The sequence below is a fragment of the Rutidosis leptorrhynchoides genome, chromosome 10 (assembly GCF_046630445.1).
Source record: "Rutidosis leptorrhynchoides isolate AG116_Rl617_1_P2 chromosome 10, CSIRO_AGI_Rlap_v1, whole genome shotgun sequence".
NCBI classification, from domain to species: domain Eukaryota; kingdom Viridiplantae; phylum Streptophyta; class Magnoliopsida; order Asterales; family Asteraceae; genus Rutidosis; species Rutidosis leptorrhynchoides.
This window is the reverse complement of record NC_092342.1, coordinates 215,642,304-215,665,018: the sequence shown is the minus strand read 5'-3', so window position 1 is coordinate 215,665,018 and position 22,715 is coordinate 215,642,304. Positions and strand designations below refer to the sequence as shown.

General features: G+C 29.0%; 1 protein-coding gene across 2 annotated transcripts; it reads right to left on the bottom strand.

Moving 5' to 3' along the window:
- Positions 1–231: 231 nt before the first annotated feature.
- LOC139872012 (protein AGAMOUS-LIKE 6-like) lies at positions 232–6,656 on the bottom strand. Of its 2 annotated transcripts, none has more exons than XM_071859797.1 (8): positions 6,467–6,656; positions 2,436–2,511; positions 2,274–2,335; positions 2,074–2,173; positions 1,913–1,954; positions 1,678–1,740; positions 544–653; positions 232–432 (listed from the first exon to the last, which is right to left on the bottom strand). In XM_071859797.1, exons 1-8 carry the CDS (start codon positions 6,646–6,648, stop codon positions 345–347), a joined length of 723 nt encoding a protein of 240 aa, XP_071715898.1. In that variant the 5' UTR covers positions 6,649–6,656; the 3' UTR covers positions 232–344. The 2 variants fall into 2 exon arrangements, with proteins under 2 accessions (XP_071715898.1, XP_071715899.1); XM_071859798.1 differs by having other exon boundaries at positions 310–432; positions 544–643.
- Between the last annotated feature and the right edge of the window lie 16,059 nt (positions 6,657–22,715).

Here is a 22,715-nt window from a genome sequence, read left to right as displayed (position 1 = left end):
ACCCAATGCGTTCGACCTATTTTTAGTTCTGGCCCATTGCGACCCATGACCCGTTCCGGCTTATATCCATTTAATCATTAACCCAACCCGACCTATCTCGACCCGTTATCAGGTATAGACATAACTGACATAAACAATATAAATATTGACATATAGACACACATGAATGTTTTAAACATATGTATATGTTTACATAAATATAAACACTCATGCAATCGTAGTTAATTTTATTGCAAATCATCACAAAAACATCATCCTGCAAAATGAAGTCCTTAACATAATTTAATTATTATAAATAATCTATACGATTATTTATATATGTTGATGATGAAAAATAAGTATGGTCAAAGGACCCAACCATGGATACTAGTTTCACCAACCACGTTCCTCTGAATTGATGGTCCCTCTCCGCCATGCATAAACTGGTTGTACCTGAACAGGTTGTAACCATTAATAGCAGAAAGAATAAAATTACAAGTATTGTGCATTACAAGTTGTAATTTGTAAGTACAGTACAAGATAAAGGATAGGTGTGTAGAGTACCCTATTTGCATTTGGAAAGCGGTGTTGTTATTGTTGTTATTAGTAGGCGATAAGCCAGAGTTCCATGGACATTGAAGCTGTGCCCTATAACCTTGTCCATCTGTCTCAAACTAATACATTTTATACATACATTCAGTGGCGGATCCAGGATTTGTTTTCGACGGGGGCGAAAATTTTACTAAATTTAATTGAATTTTAAAAAGCATAAAATACAACGTTATAAAAGAATATTATTATAACACCTTTGTATTTCTAGCACTAAAGTGTTCTTGTAAGGACTAAGAGGACGTAAGTTTCTCAAAAAGATAACACATAAAAGCTATTAAAAATAACTAATAACAACACTTGCAGGACTTGAACCTCTGATCATTTCGTTATTAGCGCTTAATGATAACCAGCTGATCCAAGGGATATTTTGCTCTATACTTCTTATATATATATATATATATATATATATATTATATAACCAGATTTTTCCGCACAGTTTTATCCAAATTACATAAAAAATTATTAAAGTATTTTCGGTCGTCGGGGGCGGATGACCCCGGTTGCACCATGCTGGATCCGCCCCTGCATACATTGTATTAATAATTGATGTACGTAGAGAGCCATACATTGTGATTATTGCTACTTTCTTGTGGGTTCTTTGGAGATATCGGAATGGCGTAATTTTTTCAGATGATCATGGAAGAAAAAACGAGCTATTTGATTCTATACGGAGTTTTTCTTTTGATTGGCTAAAAATGTAGAAGTAAAGAACATGTATCTTGGAACAATTGGCATATAATGCCATTGTAATTGTTGTTTGTTGTTTGCTTCTAGTTGCTTACTAGAAGCCTAATAAAATCTGCCGTTCTAAAAAAAAAAAAAAAAAAAAAAAAATTTTTATCTTGGGCCGACTAGTCCCAGATCAGGCTGAACAGTCCCCGATTAGACAGACTAGTCGGGTTCATTAGGTCAATGTTGTCTAAAGTTCAATTTAGTTAGTTAAAATCGGTTTTATTAGTTTAAAGTCGGATTTATTTAGTCAAAATTGGTCAATGTAAGTCTAATACGGTCAAAGTCAATATTGGTCAGCATTCGACTGGTCTCCTACTAGACTGATCACTTGATTAGTCCTTACAAGATACATACCGGAGATAACTCGTGTGAGACCTTGATCTTCAAATGCTTGTTCATGTCTCCAAGTTCCAGCTCCTATCATTTATTTAGCATTATTTGTTATATTAATTATCTTTTACAGCATATATAACCTTTATTAATCTGCTGACACATAAATTGATCTAGTGATATAACATACAATTCATATATCTAAAGATCGAAAACCACACGCTTAAATATCCGTTATATTACTTTTTATTGATTTTACCTTGCGACGAAGTTCTTCCATCTGTTCAACCATGATTTGCGTCTGTGTTAACGTACAAAATTATGCAGGTTCATTTAGTTTACGATTAGTCATTACTTGATTCTAAAGATTGAAATAACTTACAAACAGAACCAAATAAAAACGTATTACGATCGAATTACCTTTCTTTGTCTAGCTTGCGTAAGAGCGCCTTCAAGCTGTTTTTCAAGATTATGTAGTTCTTTGACATTAAGCGGTCCAAGATCTTCTCCAAGTAGATGTCTTCGAAAAAAAACTCACACGATTAAACATGAAAACCTTTTAAAATAAAATGATCCAATTAACTTCATAATAACTAATGAAAAGATGTATGTATTTGCACCTTTGGGTGCGTTGAAGTGATTCGAACTTGGCTTTTAACTTGGAAACCTCTTGATACCAACTCTATAGACAAATCATAGCAACTAGATTAAGGGGCATTGTATTTAAAAATTGATAGAAATAAATTATAAATCAATTTATTTATTTTCAAGATTTGATCGACCTGTGTCTCATGTTCGTTGCTGTTGTCGTGAGGATTAGAACAACATCGTTGGTATCGTTCAAGAGTTTTCATAACACTGTAATTGTAATAACACATATGATTAATTAGTTTCTAATAAGTACATCCTGATATGATACGGCTAATAATATATCATCCTACATATCTAAAGAGATATTATATGTGTTGTTCAAAGAGCAGCAACCCTATTTCATTGAACTTAAGTTATGTTTTTTTATGCATAATATTTGAGTTCATAAAGAACATCATTAATTAATGGAAATAGGACGATTTTTTTTTTTTTAGGAAGATACATACATTGAAAAGTTGGGGGCTGGTTATAGAAATGCGGGAGATGATCGCGTGACTAGTTTAGTTTACTTGATGATTTCAAAATGCTGTTAACAAAAAGGCAAAACTTCTTTTCCCTATATTTAAAAGATACATTGTCTTACTCTCTGCTGTTATACAAATACAGTTGTATTTAACATATTTTCAAATAGGACATGATCTTACTAATCATTTTCGTTTTAAACTTTTACTACCTCCAATCACATATGATAGTTCACTCTTTAATTTTCGGTTATTTCCACATCAGTTCACTTTCATATATAGATAAGATTAATTTGGTAAATTTCGTTCCTTCATATGCCTAACATTTTACGGATAAGACAAAAATATAGTAAGTAAGAAGTAAGACAATAAAGTAAAAAATGTAGATTGTAATAATTAAATTTTTTAAACTGTATATTTTTTTTTTATCTAAAAACTAATAATATGAAACAACGAGAATATCAAAAATGAGCTTATGTCCTATAACAAATTGACATATAATTCAATGCATCAAATGAAAAAGTTTCGAATGACATCTTTTAACTTTTACGGTTTTTCTTAATATCTATAAATGTATTGTATATTATGATTAATATTGGATTTTAAGAACAATTATTTATATGTAATAAATTCATTTTATTTAAATGTACAATATATTTATGCTATCTTAAATTTAATGTAGTCACACCGCATAATTTAATGTTATTTCTATTTCTATACTAGATAATTATACTCATTAGTCTCAAATATATTGTCTCCAGATAAAAAATACATAATTAAAAAAAAAGTTAATGTTACATGTAATTTTTTGTTAATTTTCCGTCTTACCCCTTATTCTTTATTTATATTTTTATCTTACATATATAAAATAGGACACATAATTTTTTCTCACATTATTATTTTTCATTTATAGAAATTAACAATTAATTTAAGACATTACAAAAAGGAATAATGGACCATAATTTGAGACGCGGGAGTAATATCAAATGTAAAAATACGCACTATTTGAATTTATTATTCTTAGGATATGATTGAAGAAATTCCGGTGCATAAATAAACTTTAGTATAAAAGTATTCCAAACACGTTTTAAATTATATGTTTATACATTTGACAAACGCCACCATTTTACTCCCTCCGTCCGACCACAAGTGTCCACTTACTTTTTGCACATAGTTTTAGGAAATCCCACTAACTTCATTATCCACCAATCAGAAATCTTCTCTCTCCAGAATAACCTCTTCTCATTGGTTGAAATACAAAGTGGACACTTGAAATGGGACATCCCAAAATGGAAATGTGGACACTTGTGGTGGGACGGAGGGAGTATAATAATACACCACTGGATATGCATTACTACATTGTGTTGTATAACTATTTGATGAATATTTAGTGATATATAATTAAAAATAGTGATGTATAAATCACCTCCAATAAAATTTTCATTAACATGCATGGTAACATCAGTGAGATTTGTGTATCTAAAATCTGTATATGTTTACCATTTTTTGGGGTCCTAAACAAAATTGACAATATCATATCATTTGCTTATAATCTTTAATATCAAATTATTTTGGTAACTTTAAGTTTTATCAAGGCATATAAATATGTTTGTGTATCTCAGTGATCATTAAGAAAATGGAGGAGATGTCATATTTAGTCTTACCATCGAAATCAAATATATTTAAGCAGGTTGCTCCATTAATTTTGTAGCTCATGCATGGGAGGCCCGGAAGTGGTACAAAGTGATCGACCGCTCAGGGCCCATAATTTTTAGGGGCCCAATTTTTCTATATATACATACATAATCGGAGATTTGAGAAGTAAAATGAACTTTAAATCGAAGGCCTTTCAATATGTTATACGCCATCTCGGCAATTTCCATTGAACTGTATTTATAGGGGCTTTTTTTTACCGCCTCGCTCGGGTCACTAGAAAACTCGGGACCGGCCCTGAGTTCATGTTCAATAATTAGATTTTTTATACACAAAAAATCGTATATATACAAAAAAATTTCAGTCACAGGTATATTAGGTGTTTTATTTTATAATTTTAAACAAATAAATGGACTTAAATCTGTAATTTTGACTATATTTTTTAGACTCTTGTGGATATTAGACCCTCTACAATTAAACATCTTATACGCTTCAATATCCTACCTTGTATTTTAGAGTGTTTTCTACTACACCATTTTAAAACATATCCGTATTTAGTAATGTACAATTACAAATGAGAATATACGAATCATTACCCTTCTAAGAATTATTTGCTTTATAACCTAAGAAGCACTTTAATTTGTAATGTAAAGTACAAATTTGCATAAAATAAAAAGGAGTTATTATTAGATATTAATTTCTTGAGCATAATATTGTACACTCATTATTTTATAATAGTTTTTGCAAGTTCAGTTAAATGCGTTTGTTTAATAATTTAGGGTTCGTCAGAAAATATAATTTTTGAATTTTTATAAAGGTTTTCCCATATAAACCTTATTAAAGCCAGTGATTATATTACTCTTGAAATTCCTATATATATTTTACTTTTTTGTATGGTAAATTAACAAAAAGATAAGATTTATGAACTCTTTAAACACCATGTTGTCCATCGGACAAAAACCAGAAAATAAATATTTATAGTTGCATCAGAAAGCTATAAATTTATAGATTCATCCAAAACTTTTGAAGAACACATGAAAATTCAAAGATGCTTTTACAAAAAGCTTCGGTAACACAGTCATGCTACTGGCAACAAGAAATATAATTACTCTTTGTTTTCTTTTTTTCTCATTGAGAAAATAATTAAATTTCAAGACCTCAATTTATAATATTAATTGCAAATGATTTATAAACACATATATCTACAATCTAGACAAATACTCCGTATATAGTTAAAATATAAATCAGGATTATTTTTTACTTCTAAATATACAAAATAGCTATAAAAAATGAAAGTTTAAATTTAATTGAAAATACTCCGTATTTTTATACTATATGATATAATATAATATATATAGATTTTCCTTTTAAAATTTTATAAAAAGTAAGTATTTAAGCTTCTTTTTATTATCTCTGCTCATGTTTGTATCACCTAGGGAAAAATGTATGATTGAAACAGGAAATTTTCCAACAAAATTCACTGAATGAACCAATAGATCCATTGATTCAAACACACAAGACAAAAGTTCAATCCAACAAATAATTAGTTTATAAAAAAAATCAGAAAAGTACTAGTCATTTGATTTTCACTGTTTTTATACACCAATAAAATAATATAAAAACCCTAGATCTGTTCCTCGTCAGACTAATCACGAATTGTACCAAGAGACCCTCCAAAACGTGTCGATCTCTCATTAGATCTCCCCATACTTGAAACATAATAAAAAAAAAATTTTAAAAACACAAACTTTCTTTTATTATGAAATCGTAAAAAATAAATAATTAAACATTACATTTGTATGTGTGTACTAGTAGTACATAGTATATTAGTTTATCAAAGTGTAAAAGGAAGTATATATATATATATATATATATATATATATATATATATATATATATATATATATATATATATGCAGTGTGAAACTTATATATATAATTATAATTATATATTATATATAAGTAATCAGTTAAATTTAAAAAAAAATTAATAATATTTTATATTTAATTAGGTTGTTGGATGATTGATAAAATTAAGAATTGCTTACCCAACGGAGCCAAACTCATAGAGTTTATCGCGGCTAGAGAAGATGATGAGACCGACTTCAGCATCACAAAGAACGGAAAGCTCATAAGCTTTTTTTAGTAAACCATTTCTTCGTTTAGAGAAGGTGACTTGTCTGTTGATTTTGTTTTCAATTCTCTTGAGTTCAACTCTACCTCTCCCCATTATTTCTAATAAATTTTTTTCTCTCTCTATATTTCGTAGATATATAGATTGATGATGATGACCTTTATTTATTTGTTTTAAAGGGGGAGAATGGAAATGTGATGTAGTAGACGTACAAATGGAGTGTATAAGTTGTTGTTGGAGGTTTTTTTTTGTTACTCCCTCGTTCCATTTTAATGATTTTGTTTTTGTTTCTTGATATGTTCCAAATTAATAAGGAGTAATTCATTTTAAAAAATTAAAATAACAAGATAAAGTTTTGGTGTGTGATGATCAACTCTCTTATTTTTATTTTTTGACAATTATTGGGATCATCCGAGGGGGACTAAACCACCCGTTGCGATTATCTCCCATTTCGACAATTCCTATGCAGCGATAATACCCCGCCCCCATCGCTGCCCGAGAGGAAACCTTAAAACCGATCCATGAGCACGTCCAAGTAAAACCAGTCTCCCCTTTACCCCCAAACGATATGGGAAATATGTCATGGGTGAATACTTCAATGGCAGGAATGAAATTGTGTTTTTAATATGTAGCTAACGGAGATCGAACTCCTGACCTCCCCTAAAGAAGGCATGCCACCAACCGCTGGACCACATCACAACTTCTGAACTCCCTTATTTATACCATTTGTTCCTTTGTTTATGGATAAAGCAAAACAAAAGTTAGTAAAAAGTAAAATGTAAAATTGTAGAATGAATAAAAAGTAATACTCTCTCCGTCCCATATCAATAGTTCAAAGACAATAAACACACAGTTTAAGAAAAAATGACTGTAACATGTAATTTTTCTTTACTTTACAATTTAACCCTTTTTTACTTAACTTTTTGTTTTATATGTAAAAGTTAAAGGCATAAAAGAAATCTATTTTATTATTCGTATTTATTTATGAAAGTGGATTATTAATCTAAAACCGAGAGAGTGTTACTTACACTATTTGTTATGATGACTATGCCGTGATATAAGGTTGTTAAAACTTTTTGAGTGGTAAGTCTATGACGTAATTGAGCTGTGAAAATATGAGCAATGTAGGGAAGATTGTGGGTGATTGGAGGTTGCTTAAAAAATGATATAAATAGAAGTAGAATACACACAAAAATAATGACATGATATTGATAAATGCCTCACGAAAATCTATGTTGAAAATCAACCACGCCTCACAAAAAAACTTGTCAACAATCTTGTGTTGTAGTTAATATGGTAGTGGTCTGCTTCTCTCAACAAAAAATCTGGAGTTCGCATTCCGTGAGGTGCAACATTGCACACAAGGTTATCACTTTACACTTGAATTCCACCCAAAGGTATCTTTCGCACATCGCGTTGTGGGAGAAGTGGGGGAGGGAGTTTTACCACCCATGCCTTCGGATTGGGCTGGATTTCCTCCTAGGCAGCAGTTGGAAGCGGGTGATTCAACTTCGAGAGATAAATGTGTGGGTGGTTAAGTTTCCCCTGAATGATTCTTTACCGTTGTTCAGAATAAACAAAAAAAAAAAAAAACTTGCCAACAACGCCCCACAAGAGTTGTTAGATGCCACATTGACAATTAACACCGATTTTGGACAGCGCAACAAGTGATCTTTGTAAAAGGTTTAAGTTTTGATACGATACACAGGTATGTAAATTAAGAAAGTATTTTTAACGAAAGGTTATTGACTTATTGTGTTGAGATGGTCCTTTCAATGATAAGGATAACGGCTCAACTCTTGAGATGTTATAATTATATTTATGTATTAATTAATTCGTAGTAATGATATCGGCAAATTCCTTCAAAAATGTAACCTAAGTTACTCAATTTGACAATTAAAGTAACTCTCAATTTACCTAAGTCCGAAAAGGATTTCAATTTTATTTTTGCTTAAGAAAAGAATTACGTATTAAAAATTTTAAAATTGAGGTAATATGAATCAAATTCATTAACGATCGTTGGTCAAAAACACACATTTGGTCCCTGAAGTTTCTTAAAAATTTCACCCATAATCCTCCTAATCATCTTCATTCCCACCACTACCACTACCACCACCACCACCACAATCACCACTACCAACACCACCATCTTCATCCAAATTCTTTCGATTCGAATATACATAAAAGCTCTCACTCTTGAACATATATAAAAGCAAGACATGGAGGTCTCTGGATTATTTCAGCTTGTAAAAAAACAAATTGATAATAGACTTCGGTTCCTAATCACTTAGTTGAGCTTCGAAGGTCAAAAAATTAACTTGAAAATCATTATCAAGATCCATATCTTCAAGTCAACGTTCATGTTTACATAGTCAACGATTTGATTGAATCAATTTAATTAGTTTCGGAGATTAAAATCTGTTGTCGAGCATTCCATTGGTGATTTTAAACATTTTTTGTGAAGTTTTATAATCAAAAACGCATTAAATCTCAAATTTAATTATGGTGTTCATATGACGAAAACATGAATGTTCTTTAATGATTTTCGGTTTTTGAAATTGTATTGGATATGAATTCTTTACAGAAGTAGTTAATCGCTGCATTATGAAGATATTTCAACAGGTTTAAAGCTTCAACGATTTTGATTTTGCTGTACATACGTATTTGAAGATGATGATAACAGAAGTAAAAATGGTGGTGTTGGTTTTGGTGGTGGTGGTGGTGATGATGATGGTGGTGGTGGTGGTCGTGAGAATGAAGTTTATGAAGCGGATTATGGGTGATGTTAATGAAGATGATAAAGAGAACGATGGGTACAATTTTTAAGGAACTTCTGGGACCAATCGTGTATTTTTGACTAACGGTCGTTAATGAATTTGAGGAATATTAACTCAATTTTAAATTTTTTTCTACGAAGATTACCTGGATTTTAATATTTTTTTTACACTTAATCATTTTCTTAAGCAAAAATAAAATTGAAGTCCTTTTTGAGCTTAGGTAAATTGTGAAATGCCCCGTTCATATCGATTATAAACGATTCACAATAGTTGATTACATCGCGAGGTATTTGACCTCTATATGATACATTTTACAAACATTGCATTCGATTTTAAAAGACATACTTTCTTTACAATGAAAGTTGACGACATGCATACCATTTCATAATACATACAACTATAATTGACTTAATAATAATCTTGATGATCTCAACGAGTCGAATGCAACGTCTTTCGAAATATGCCATGAATGACTCCATATAATATCCTTAAAATGAGCTAATGTACAGCGGAAGATTTCTTTAATACCTGAGAATAAACATGCTTTAAAGTGTCAACCAAAAGGTTGGTGAGTTCATTAGTTTATCGTAATCAAACATTTCCATAATTTAATAGACCACAAGATTTTCATTTCCATTTCTCATAAACATAATCTCATATCAGGCATTTCACACGGCATAGAGATAAAAATCATTCATATGGTGAACGCTTGATAACCGAACTAACAGGATGCATATAGAATATCCCCATCATTCCGGGACTCTCATCGGACATGATAATCGAAGTACAAAAGCATTCGTAACCCGAATGGGACATGTCAAAGTCCATAGATCTATCTTTAGGATTCGCGTCAATTAGGGGTCATTTCCCTAATTCTTAGGCTACCAAGCTAAAAAGGGGCATATTCGATTTCGATAATCCAACCATAGAATGTAATTTTTGAATACTTGTGTCTATTTCGTCAAACATTTATAAAAGTTGCGCATGTATTCTCGGTCCCAAAAATATATATTGCAAAAGCATTTAAAAAGGGAGCAAATGAAACTCACAATATTGTATTTCGTAGAAATTAAGCATATGATGGCATTTGAACAAGTGCAAGGTTGGCCTCGGATTCACGAACCTATATTAATTAAATATATATATATATATATATATATATATATATATATATATATATATATATATATATATATATATATATATATATATTGGTCAATATTTGTCTAACAATTTAGGTCAAGTCATAGTGTACCACTATCCTAATGCTCGAGACTAATATGCAAAAGTTAACAAAAGTTATCTTGACCAAAATGATTTCCACAATTTAAACATGATTATTACTTAGTTTAAATATAGCCGTTTTATATTTCATTTTAAATATTTTTAACAGACTTAGTAAATAACATAATTCATTTATTAATAAAATTTTTATATTAAAATTTATATAATAAAAATATATTTTTATATATCTTAAGTAATAAAATTTATAAACTTCATTTAATATCATAAAAATAATATGATAGGTATTATTAATGTAATTATGTTACACGTAGTAAAATATGTTTGTATCACGTATTTATTTAATAAAATAATATCGATAATAATAATAGTAAGCAAAAGTTGTATTATTTTGTAATAATAATTATTATTATTCTAATAATAATAATAACAATATTTATATTTATTAAAAATGATATTATGATAAAATGATAATTCTTATTAATAATAATAATGAAATTTTATATTAACAATGATATTCCTATTAAAAATAATAATTTTTGTAAAAATGATAGTCTTAATATTAATAATACTTTTAATGATAAAAAAAATAATGAAACGATATTTTTATCTAAATCAAAATCTTTCAAATTTTAATTTCATTATGATACATATACTCATTATTTCCTAATCAATTTGTTAATAGCTTTTAGTCGTCTTTTATATCACGTTCATAATAATGATAATAATAGTAATCATAATAATTAGATGTTACTAATATTAGTTTTAATTATAATAATACCAATAAATATTATGATAATATTAATGATAATACTAATAACTATTTTAATGATAATAATAATAATAATAATAATAATAATAACAATAACAATTTTTAAATAATGATACATATATTAATATTAATAATAATAATAATATTAGGTAATAATAATAACGACGATAATAACGACGATAGTAATAATAATAATTTTAACAATAATACTAAAATTCAATTGACTATAACTTCTAATCCGTTCATCGAAACCATTCGATTTCTAAATGAAAAGTTCTTAATTTTTTGCTAGCTTTCCAACGACATGCATATCATATACCTTATCTCAACCGTATATGTAACTAATTCAGGATTCAATATAAACTATCTAGCGACAATATTAAACGTACAAGCATGCATAATCCTAAATACTCGAGCACTAGTCAGGGATACACTAGTAATATATAAAAGTTAAGTTATGAGTGCTCACGTATCAATATTGAGATTCAATATTGCAGGAAAGTACGTAGACGCAATGGAGATGAGAAACACTAGTTTGACCTCATGAGCATACCCCCGAACATTACTCATAACCTCCATAGCTATAACCCATAATTTCCTTAGCTTCATCCCGCTCATAAAATTAATGCACTCATGACCTCGTCGTAGTATTTTATGTATATACTAATAATAATAAGATTAATAATAATATTAATCTTAATTAAGAATAATAATAATAATAATTTAAATAATATAAGTAATACTCCGTAATATGAAAAGAAACATGAAATGAATCAGAGTGATACGAATTCGGTTTATAAAGGGATTTTAGCCACCTACCCCTCTCATGCGATCGCATGAGATTGTGAGTGTGGACTCATGCGATCGCATGAGGACACTTTCCAGTTCACTTCACAATTCATATTCTAACGAAACCTCTATATATATATATATATATTTAATTAATAATATATTAAATCTTTAGAATTAATTAAATATTATATTATATTCTCGTGCATAGTTGATTTGTAATTTTTATACCGATGTGTTGTACGTTGACCCTCGACTTAAGTACCAGTTCCGGTTTTTCGAACGCATTTTCGTACGCTTAGAAAACTGGTACTTTACGTTTCGTGTAATGTACTTTTATCAATAACAAGACCCAAATCAATGAAAAATTATCCCACTCAAAGTGTAACTTATTCATTTGAGTGTTTTGGTCATTTGCTTCTATAAATCGACGTCTCGTTATTTACCAATATATATTATAATAATAATATTTTAAATCCAAAACATTTTACGACTAAGTTAATATTATATTTTATCACTTTGTAAAATAATGATATTATCATTTAAAAATATAAACTTATATATTTTAGAAATATTTATTTGCTAATATAATATTTAGTTTTTCAAAAACTAATAAAGTTTAATATATTTAAAATCGTTTGAATGTTAGATATTATTATATCACCTTAAGTTTTACGCTCTAGTACATAATTTGATATGATTCATTTATGCGCCAACGTTTAATTTAACTTCTCAAACGTTCTAATTACATATCTATAAATCAATCGAATCAATAAACACGTGTTGCTATCGATTACTTAACTTATCGATATTCATTCTCTAATTTATCTATATTCCCCATTTTTACTTTTACATTAAATAATATGAAAGTTAAATAGTTTATCTTATCAAAAGTCACAAACCAATTATTGTAAGGCATGTATTGGAAATCATCAGGAATTTCCACCAATCTGTCTAGCTCTTGACACTTTGTCCTTACTCGAAGATCACTTTACCATTTATTTCGAATACCGTTAAAAAGGAAAGGTTTCCTAAATCAAAGTGGACAGAGACCCGTAATCATATCACAATGCATCTGATAATTCAATCATTTATCTTTTATTTTCTGTCGATAAATATATATAGAAACTAATACGTTTATGTAAAGTATTATTTATCAAATACTTTGTTAACATTCTCAAGTCATTTCATAACTTATTTTCGTATCAACCAAACCGTTAAATGTTTTATTAATATTTCTCAATTTAATAAACACACATATGTATATATTTATACATATCTATTTACACATAATTGTTAATGAATCATCGAGAGCAGTCGAAGGGTAATTGATTACATGGACATAGTTCAAAGTTTTTGAGATTTCAACATTTCAAACTTTGCATATCGTGTCGGAAACATATAAAAATAAAGTTTAAATTTGTTCGGAAATTTTCGGGTTGTCACAGTACCTACCCGTTAAAGAAATTTCGTCCCGAAATTTGATTGGGATGGTCATGGCTAACAATAAGTATATTTTCATGACTCATACGAGTTGCAAATTAGAGTTTTATCATCATTTAGTAATATGGATAAAACAATTTGTTTAGGTGAAGAGTACAAGTAAAGTTATCGCAAAAGAGGGAAATGAGATGATAAAGTTTCGTCATATCTTTTGACGTAGATAGGGTTGATTTCCGGAGTTCAAGGGATTTAGAGAAAATATTCATAATAAGATTTGATTCTTCAGTAATTAAGGAAATTAGGATCCGCTTTGATTCAATGTGATAATCTGTTTTGATTGTCCTGTCGGATATTTTACTATATATGTAATGACCCTGGATTTTCCAACTTATTATTATTAATATTAATATTTATTATTAATGCTTGCGCTTTAATAAATGTATTTTTATACATTTACTTGTTATCGTAATTGACTTTACATGTCCCGACTTATCTTTGTGACACACGTACTTTACACGAATAATATTTCGAATATTATTTACGTTCGTGATTAATTATTATTAATCATTTTTAATTAACTAATGTAACTAGTTAATTACTTGGGCTTTGTTTATTTATTTGTTACATACTTACACATGGACTTTTGTTAATGGATTTGTACTTGGAAGCCCACCCTACTTTTCTTAATGGACTACTAGTAAGCCCACTATCATGCTAATAACTCATTAAGGTTAAGAACAAGAATAATTAGTGATGTGAAGAGACTTGTCAAAAGCATGCTAGCACCAAGCTCCCATGCAATTTAACTTTAATCTATTTTGAGCTCACACCACCTCCCAACACTTGAAAGTTAGAACTTGACTTACCCCTTTGAGCCTCCTTGAAACCGTCGGCCTTCTTGGCTTGTAGGAGTGTCCAAAACTTTTTTTTTTGTGTTACTTATTTACTAGTATTCCACTCCATTTTACACACTCACACTTACACCACATTTTCTCTCATCTTTTCTCTCTACATTGTAAGTAATATGAACTATTTTCTTCTTCTTTTTCCCTTTGAAAACTGAAACATATCATCATCAGTTACTAGTTTGATTGTTTGTTGTTGTTAAAGATCAAGTTATTTAACTTGTATCTTCATGTAATCTTGGTTACTTCCATCTTTTGTTTGATGAAGAACCAAGAACAAGAATCTAAACTTGTTAGTTTATGGTTCTACACTTAAATGTTTTAAAGATCTAAAAGTTCATAAGCTTTATAATCATACTTGTGTTCATGTTTTGTAGACTTGAAGTTTATTTCCTTAAGATCCAAACTTTGATTTGAATCTTCTCTAGTATGAAACAAACATGAACATAATACTTGTAACTTTAGTTTATTTCTTTTTTTTGTAAGGACTTTAAAGTTGTAATATTGTTAATTTGGTCAAGTATTACTAGTTAAACTTGATCTCATATTTCTTGAAACTAAAGTTAACTTTATAAGTTCGAGAACATGGAAGTATAACTTTCTAGTTATAACTTCATACACTTATGTTGGATCTAAGTTTCTATAGCTTATGGTCTTCCAATTTTGTTGTAAACAAGAGCTTATAAGCTTATATACATTTTACAAGATGAAAATCTAAGTTTCATAACTTATGGTTTCATTAAAGTGAAGATCTAACTTAAGAACACTAGATCTAGACTTTCTAGTCTAGGATCTTTAAGATCTAACTAAGATCTAAGTTCTACAACTTAAAATCTTGTTTATTTAGTTTACTTTCAAGTTTATAGCTTAATAATATTATTAGAACTCATGTATGTGTCGGATCTAAGATCTTGATGTAACTTTGGTTCATCAACCTTCATACAACCCTTAATTGAGTTGTGCTACATATCTTAGACTTACACTAGTGTTATGATGGTCAAAACTTGGTTAAGATGATGCAAACACATCAACGAGTTGTACACTTGAAGCTATAAGCATCAAGGATGAGAACCGTGATGAACATCAAGCACCAAGAACCCACTGGAGCACCTTACCTACTGTTTTCTGGGTCTGATCAGTTACCTGGTGAAAGGACCCGTTCATATACATTATAAACGATTCACAATAGTTGATTACATTGCGAGGTATTTGACCTCTATATGATACATTTTACAAACATTGCATTCGTCTTTAAAAGACAAACTTTCTTTACATCGAAAATTGATAGGCATGCATACCATTTCATAATATCCACTATCCAACTATAAATTAATTTAATAATAATCTTTGATGAACTCAATGACTCGAATGCAACGTTCTTCGAATATGCTATGAAAGACTCCAAGTAATATCTTTAAAATGAGCAAATGCACAACGGAAGATTTCTTTAACACCTGAGAATAAACATGCTTTAAAGTGTCAACCAAAAGGTTGGTGAGTTCATTAGTTTATCATAATCATTTATTTCCATCATTTTAATAGACCACAAGAATTTTATTTCCAGTTCTCATAAATATACGTCCCATGCATATAGACAAAAATAATCATTCATATGGTGAACACCTGGTAACCGACATTAACTAGATACATATAAGAATATCCCCTATCATTCCGGGATCCTCCTTCGGACATGATATAAATTTCGAAGTACTAAAGCATCCGGTACTTTGGATGGGGTTTGTTAGGCCCAATAGATCTATCTTTAGGATTCGCGTCAATTAGGGTGTCTGTTCCCTAATTCTTAGATTACCAGACTTAATAAAAAGGGGCATATTCGATTTCAATAATTCAACCATAGAATGTAGTTTCACGTACTTGTGTCTATTTTGTAAATCATTTATAAAAGCGCATGTATTCTCAGTCCCAAAAATATAAAGGGTAAAAAGGCAAATAAAACTCACCATACTGTATTTCGTAGTAAAAATACATATAACGTCATTGAACAAGTGCAAGGTTGGCCTCGGATTCACGAACCTAAATTAATTATATATATTTATGTGCTGGTCAATATTTGTCTAACAAATTAGGTCAAGTCATAGTGTACCACAATCCTAATGCTCGAGACTAATATGCAAAAGTCAACAAAAGTAAATTTGACTCAAAATAATTTCCAAAAATCTATACATGATTAATATATAGTTTAAATATCGTCGTTTTATATTTTAAATATTTTTAAAAGATTTATTAGAGTAAATAATATAATTTATTTATTAATAATTAAAATTTTATATTAAATTTATATAATAAAATATACTTTTATATATATTAAGTAATAAAATTTATAGGGTTCATTTAATATCATAAAGATAATATGATAGGTATTATTAAAGTAAGTTATTACACGTAGTAAAATAAGTTTGTATCACATATTTATTTGATAAAATAATATCTATAATGATAGTAAGTAAAAGTTGTATTATTTTGTAATAATAATTATTATTATAAAAATATCAATATTTATAATTACTAAGGTGACATTATGATAAAACGATAATTCTAATTATGATAACTTTAATATTTACGATAATTTTTAATATTATCTTTAAAATAATAATTCTATTTAAAATAATAATAATAATGATATTTTATTGTAACAATGACATTTCTATTAAAATGATAATTTTTGTTAAAATGATAGTTTTAATACTAACGATACTTTTAATAATAATAATAGTAATGATAAAAATAATAAGAACGATAATTTTATCTAAATCAATATCTTATAATATTTTAATTTCATCATGATACTCTTACTCATTATTTCCTAATCGTTTCGTTTAATAGCTTTTAATCGTCTTTTATATCGTGTTCATAATAATGATAATAATAGTAATCAAAATAACTAGGTGTTATAAATATTTGTTTTAATTACACTAATATTAATAATGATAGTTACTATAACATTATTAACGATAATACTAATAATTATCTTAATGATAATATAGTAATAATAATAATAACAATAACAATAACTATTTTTAAATAATGATATATATATTAATAATGATAATAATAAAAATAATACTAATAATAATAATAATAATAATAATAATAATAATAATAATAATAATAATAATAATAATAATAATTGGATAATAATAATTGAATAATAATAATAATACTAATTATAACTTTAACGATAATAACGATAGTAATAATAAAAAAAAATTACAATTTTTAATGATAAATCCCTTTTATTGATAAAGATAATAATAATGATAATAATAAGATAAAACTAGAACGATGATAAAAACGACGATAATAATAATCATATTTAATAAAAATATCGAAAATTCAATTGATTATAACTTCTAATCCGTTCATCGAAACCATTCGATATCTAAAGGAAAAGTTCTTAATTTTTCGCTAGCTTTCCAAGGACATGCATATCTTATACCTTATCTCAACCGTAAGTGTAACTAATTCAAGATTCAACCTAACCTGTCTAAGGGCAATATCAAAAGTACAAGCATGCATAATCCTAAATACTCGAGCACTAGTCAGGGATACACTATTAGTATGTAAAAGTTAAATTATGAGTACTCACGTATCAATATTGAGATTCACTATTGCAGGAAAGGTACGTAGACGCATCGGAAATGATAAACACTATATTGACCTCACGAGCATACCCATGAACCATACTCAATCACCTCCATAGCTATAACCCATAATTTTCTTAATCCTATCCTACTCGAAAAACAATTTCGAAATCACTCGGACAACACTCCGTCGTAATATTTTATGTATACTAATAATATCTTGAAATAATACGGAGTAAATATATATATGTAAATCGATTGACAGAGTTTAGAGAAAAATATTTTCAAGTTTCTATGAAATAATGAAACCTATTGAATTCTATTTATAATAGATTTTTGAATTATTAAAGTGAATTATTAAAGTTAAAGTAAAGTAAAAATAAAGTAAAGGTAAAGTTTAAATATAGTAAAAGTATAAAAATATGTATGTATAATACGCGTATAAATATATATAATATTAATTTAAATCGTTATATATATTTAATAAAATAAAATATAAATATCGTTATCTTTATCATACAAGTTAAGTAATAAGTTGTCAAAAGTGGTTCTAGATATTTATAAAAATTATATACGTTTTAATAATAAAGTTCTTTTTAAACTGAAAACATTTTTGTACGTTTGAAACTAAATAGATCAATCGAGTCTTTATGAGATTCAATCTTCCACTATCCTTTGTCTAGTTCTCAATGATTGACAATTTGTTCTTATTTATAAATCACTTTACCATTTTCCGAATATTGTTAAAATGGAAAGATTTCTCAAATCAACGTGGGCCTTTCAACAGAGACCTATAATCATAATTCAATATATCTGATAATTCAATCATTTGATCTTATCTTCTAATTCCATTGATAAACATTTTGAAACAGATACAATCATATAAAGTATTTAATCTAATATTTTTTTTACGTTTCAAGTTATAATATATATACACATATACATATATAATCATATTCGTTTAATGGTTCGTGAATCGTTGGAACTTGGTCGAGGTTGAATGAATGTATAAACATAGTTTAAAATTCTTGAAATTTAACTTAACAAATATTGCTTATCGTGTTGAAAACATATAAAGATTAAAGTTTAAATTTGGTTGGAAATTTCTGGGTTGTTACAGTACCTACCCGTTAAAGAAATTTCGTCCCGAAAATTGAGTGGAAAGGTCGTGAATGATAATAAGTATGTTTTTATGATGCATACGGGCTGAAAATTAGAGTTTTATCATCAGCGAATAATTTGGATAAACAATCCATTTATATGAAGAGTACGAATGAAGCTAACATAGAAGAGTGAAATGATTAAGTGTAGATTCATCGTATCATTTGACGTAGATATGATTGATTCCCAGATTTCAAGGGATTTGAAGAAAATCTTCTTAATAAGATTTGACTCTCCGGTAATCAAGGGAATTAGGATCCGCTTTAAATGCAATCGTCCATTTTAATTGTTCTATCGAAGATTTTCTTATAAATTCACCTCCTTCATTTCCTTACAACTCACACCTTCTGTTGATGCATTTTATGCAAGTCCCTAGACATTTACCCACTTCCATTGTAGGTACAACAGTTACAGGTTACCATGATTGCTCGTTATTATCCTATCCGTGTTTGTATGTGGTTACAGGAACTGCAGGAATAAGATTTAGATGTTTGACTATGTTAGACTTAGTCAGACATACGAGTAAAGCCTCACTAGTACGGCTGACAGGCTCATACGCACGGTTGATGCTGAGCTAAGTCACAATTACAACCTAAATGAGAAGACACGAGTGAGTGATCACCCGTACGGCTGATGAAGCCAACTCGTACATGTGATGAATGAATCGTATGGGTGAGTCAACAGCAGGGGTATATAAAGTCTTATGTTCTTCATTTTAGGTTAAGCCTCTCATTTGTTACACACACTCAGATCTAGTGAGCTCCTCCAATTCTCTCTCAGTCCAAATCACCCAGGTGGTGAATAATAGCTCTAGGTGTTGATCTAATCACACTTGATTTAGTTGTGGTTTGAATAAATTAATCAAAAAAAAAACTTAACCTATTCACTAGAGGGTTTGATTCACTTATTCTACCATTGTGTGAGTTAAATCTGTTGATTTCTAAGTTCCTAGTCATGTTTCATCACCTTCTATTCTTTCCCCCTCAACTCATATTTTAAAGTATTCATCAATATGTTCCATCCAGTTTTGATTCTCGATATACTTCTAACTTTCATATCGGTCATTCTTCTTTTTCATCTACCGCCAGAAGAATCTATTTACTTCTACTATACTCTTGGGTTTATAGTGTTTCTAGTTCTCCCATGTCTTTATATTGCTATATGCATCAATATATATGGTTTATAATTTCTAGTTTGTCGTTGGGCTTTATATGTTTCCTTATATTTCAAAGTCTCTGCTTCTGTCTTCTATAATCATTATCATTCACAGTTAATGCTCTCTTTTATTTGCTACAATTTATACCCCAATTTCTATTTCGGAGTTTTGTCCTTTCGTTTCTTCTTCTTGCGATTAAGCACCGCTTGTAATGGTCCAGAATTCACAGATATGAATTTCGGAATGAACATTGTTAATGTTCTAGGAAGGAAATTGTGATGGCACGATCTTGACTTGTCAAATTACTAGAATACCTTGGAAAAGGCCGAATCATCAAGAAATATTTTCTTGATATTTTATAGGTTAAATAGAATACAGGAGTGTATAACATGGCACATGATGATGTTATGATCTGTGAATCATCACGTTCCATTTAGAAACTCAGCATGACTTACTGTAATATAATCACATTGATCAAGTGTCATTATATTATACTAATTCATGCTTCAGTTCACAACACTACTTCAAAATATTCCTATCTTAAACTTGAATGTTTCAGAATTTAGAAACTAAAATAGTTTCTTTTATGATGTAATACAGATAGCGCGAAGAGGTAAATGATTTCAAATAAGAAAAATTAAGAAAATATCTTAAGAAATATGGAGGATATTTATAATGAAAGATATGATGATATTTTAGAATTTCTAATATCAGAGGATGATGAAGAATATTGTTCGCAGGGGTTTAGAGTCAGGAGCAAGGTATTCATTAATGACTTTAGCAGGTACTGAATTATTTGGATCCTTTGAAGTTAGGTTCAGTCTTTGTAATTTGTCCACAGCCTCCTTCCTACTTTGGTCAATCCGTGTTCCAGTTTCAAAACTTCTCTTTTTCTGCGCTTTGCCAGCACACTTCATCATTATCATCCAGCTTTTACCGTTTAAAGTCGTTTATAGTTTTTGCTGCTTCATCAGCATTTTTTCCATTTTCGGAGAACCAATTAGTAGTTCGGAGTGTTTTTCAGAAACTTCACATTCAAATTAAGTCCAGAAGATAGACGTTATATATACACATATAACTGTTGGCGTAGACATGCTGCGAGATTTCAAAATACTGATTGCTAATTCCCAATGATTCGTATGGCAATTCTCATTACAAGATGCGAATGAGTAAATGATGGGGTTTCAATGAATAATTATAATGACTTTTTGGAGAGGCTAAAGTCAAAGGGTAATGAAGTTATTGGTACATCTGCTAATAATGTGGTGGAATGTAAAAGGTTCCCTGGTAACGATGGTGTAAATCTCAAGGTTATAATAAGGTTAGTCTGACTAAAAAGTCGAAGTTGACTTGCTGGAGCTGTGACAAAACTGGCTACTTTGAATAGGAGTCGCAAAGTTATTTTTGCTAATAAATGCCAAAGAATCTGACGCGGATACGTTGTTTAAACTTTTACTTTGGTTTCAAGAGTTTTTTGGGTACATAACTGTGGGTAACATGTGGTTGGATCATCATCTCGATTGCTCATCATTCGAAGTGTCTTCAGAAATTTTTGAAGGGTTTGAACACAGATTGTAATCGTTAACATACATTTGATGTTCTAACACAGTTTTGAAGTCAAAATATAGCTTGTGAAAGATGTAAGGATCTAAGAGTGATGATTTTGGTCATATCTCAAGTTGAATTTTGAGATTTCAAAATCAGAATATGTAATTAAATTTTGAATGAGTATGGTTGTTTTGATTTCTATAAAAGAATGTATATTGTTGTGAAAGTAGGGAGTATGATGGATGATTTGCTGAATCAGATTCGAAGAATGTAACATATTAATTGTGAATTTATATATCTCTCGGGTATTACCTACCCGTTAAAAAAAATTCACAATTAATATTTTGTACAAAAGAATTTTATTACAGTCTTTATGAAAATATATATATGTATATTTTCTTCAGATGTAACATAGATTTAATGAGTTAATGTTAAATTAAACTCATTTGATTTATGGTTGAAACTAGAATTTAATAATCCCTAACGGCTTTAAAAAGTACATAACTTTTACGCAGTATTTCTTTAATGACATTGAAATTATGAATCAATACTTCGTTATTTGTTGATGTATGATGTTCGGTTCGTGGAATTCTTGTGAATTTCGCAAAGTACGAATGATGTTATCTGAAAAGTTTCGGGTACATCGATGATGAAAGTGTAAAATCAAATATATGCTTGATTTATTATGAATTAGAATTTGTTGAATTGCGACAGAGATTGTAGTTAACGCTGGTTAAGTTGCGGCCGAAGGACGTACATTATTGCATA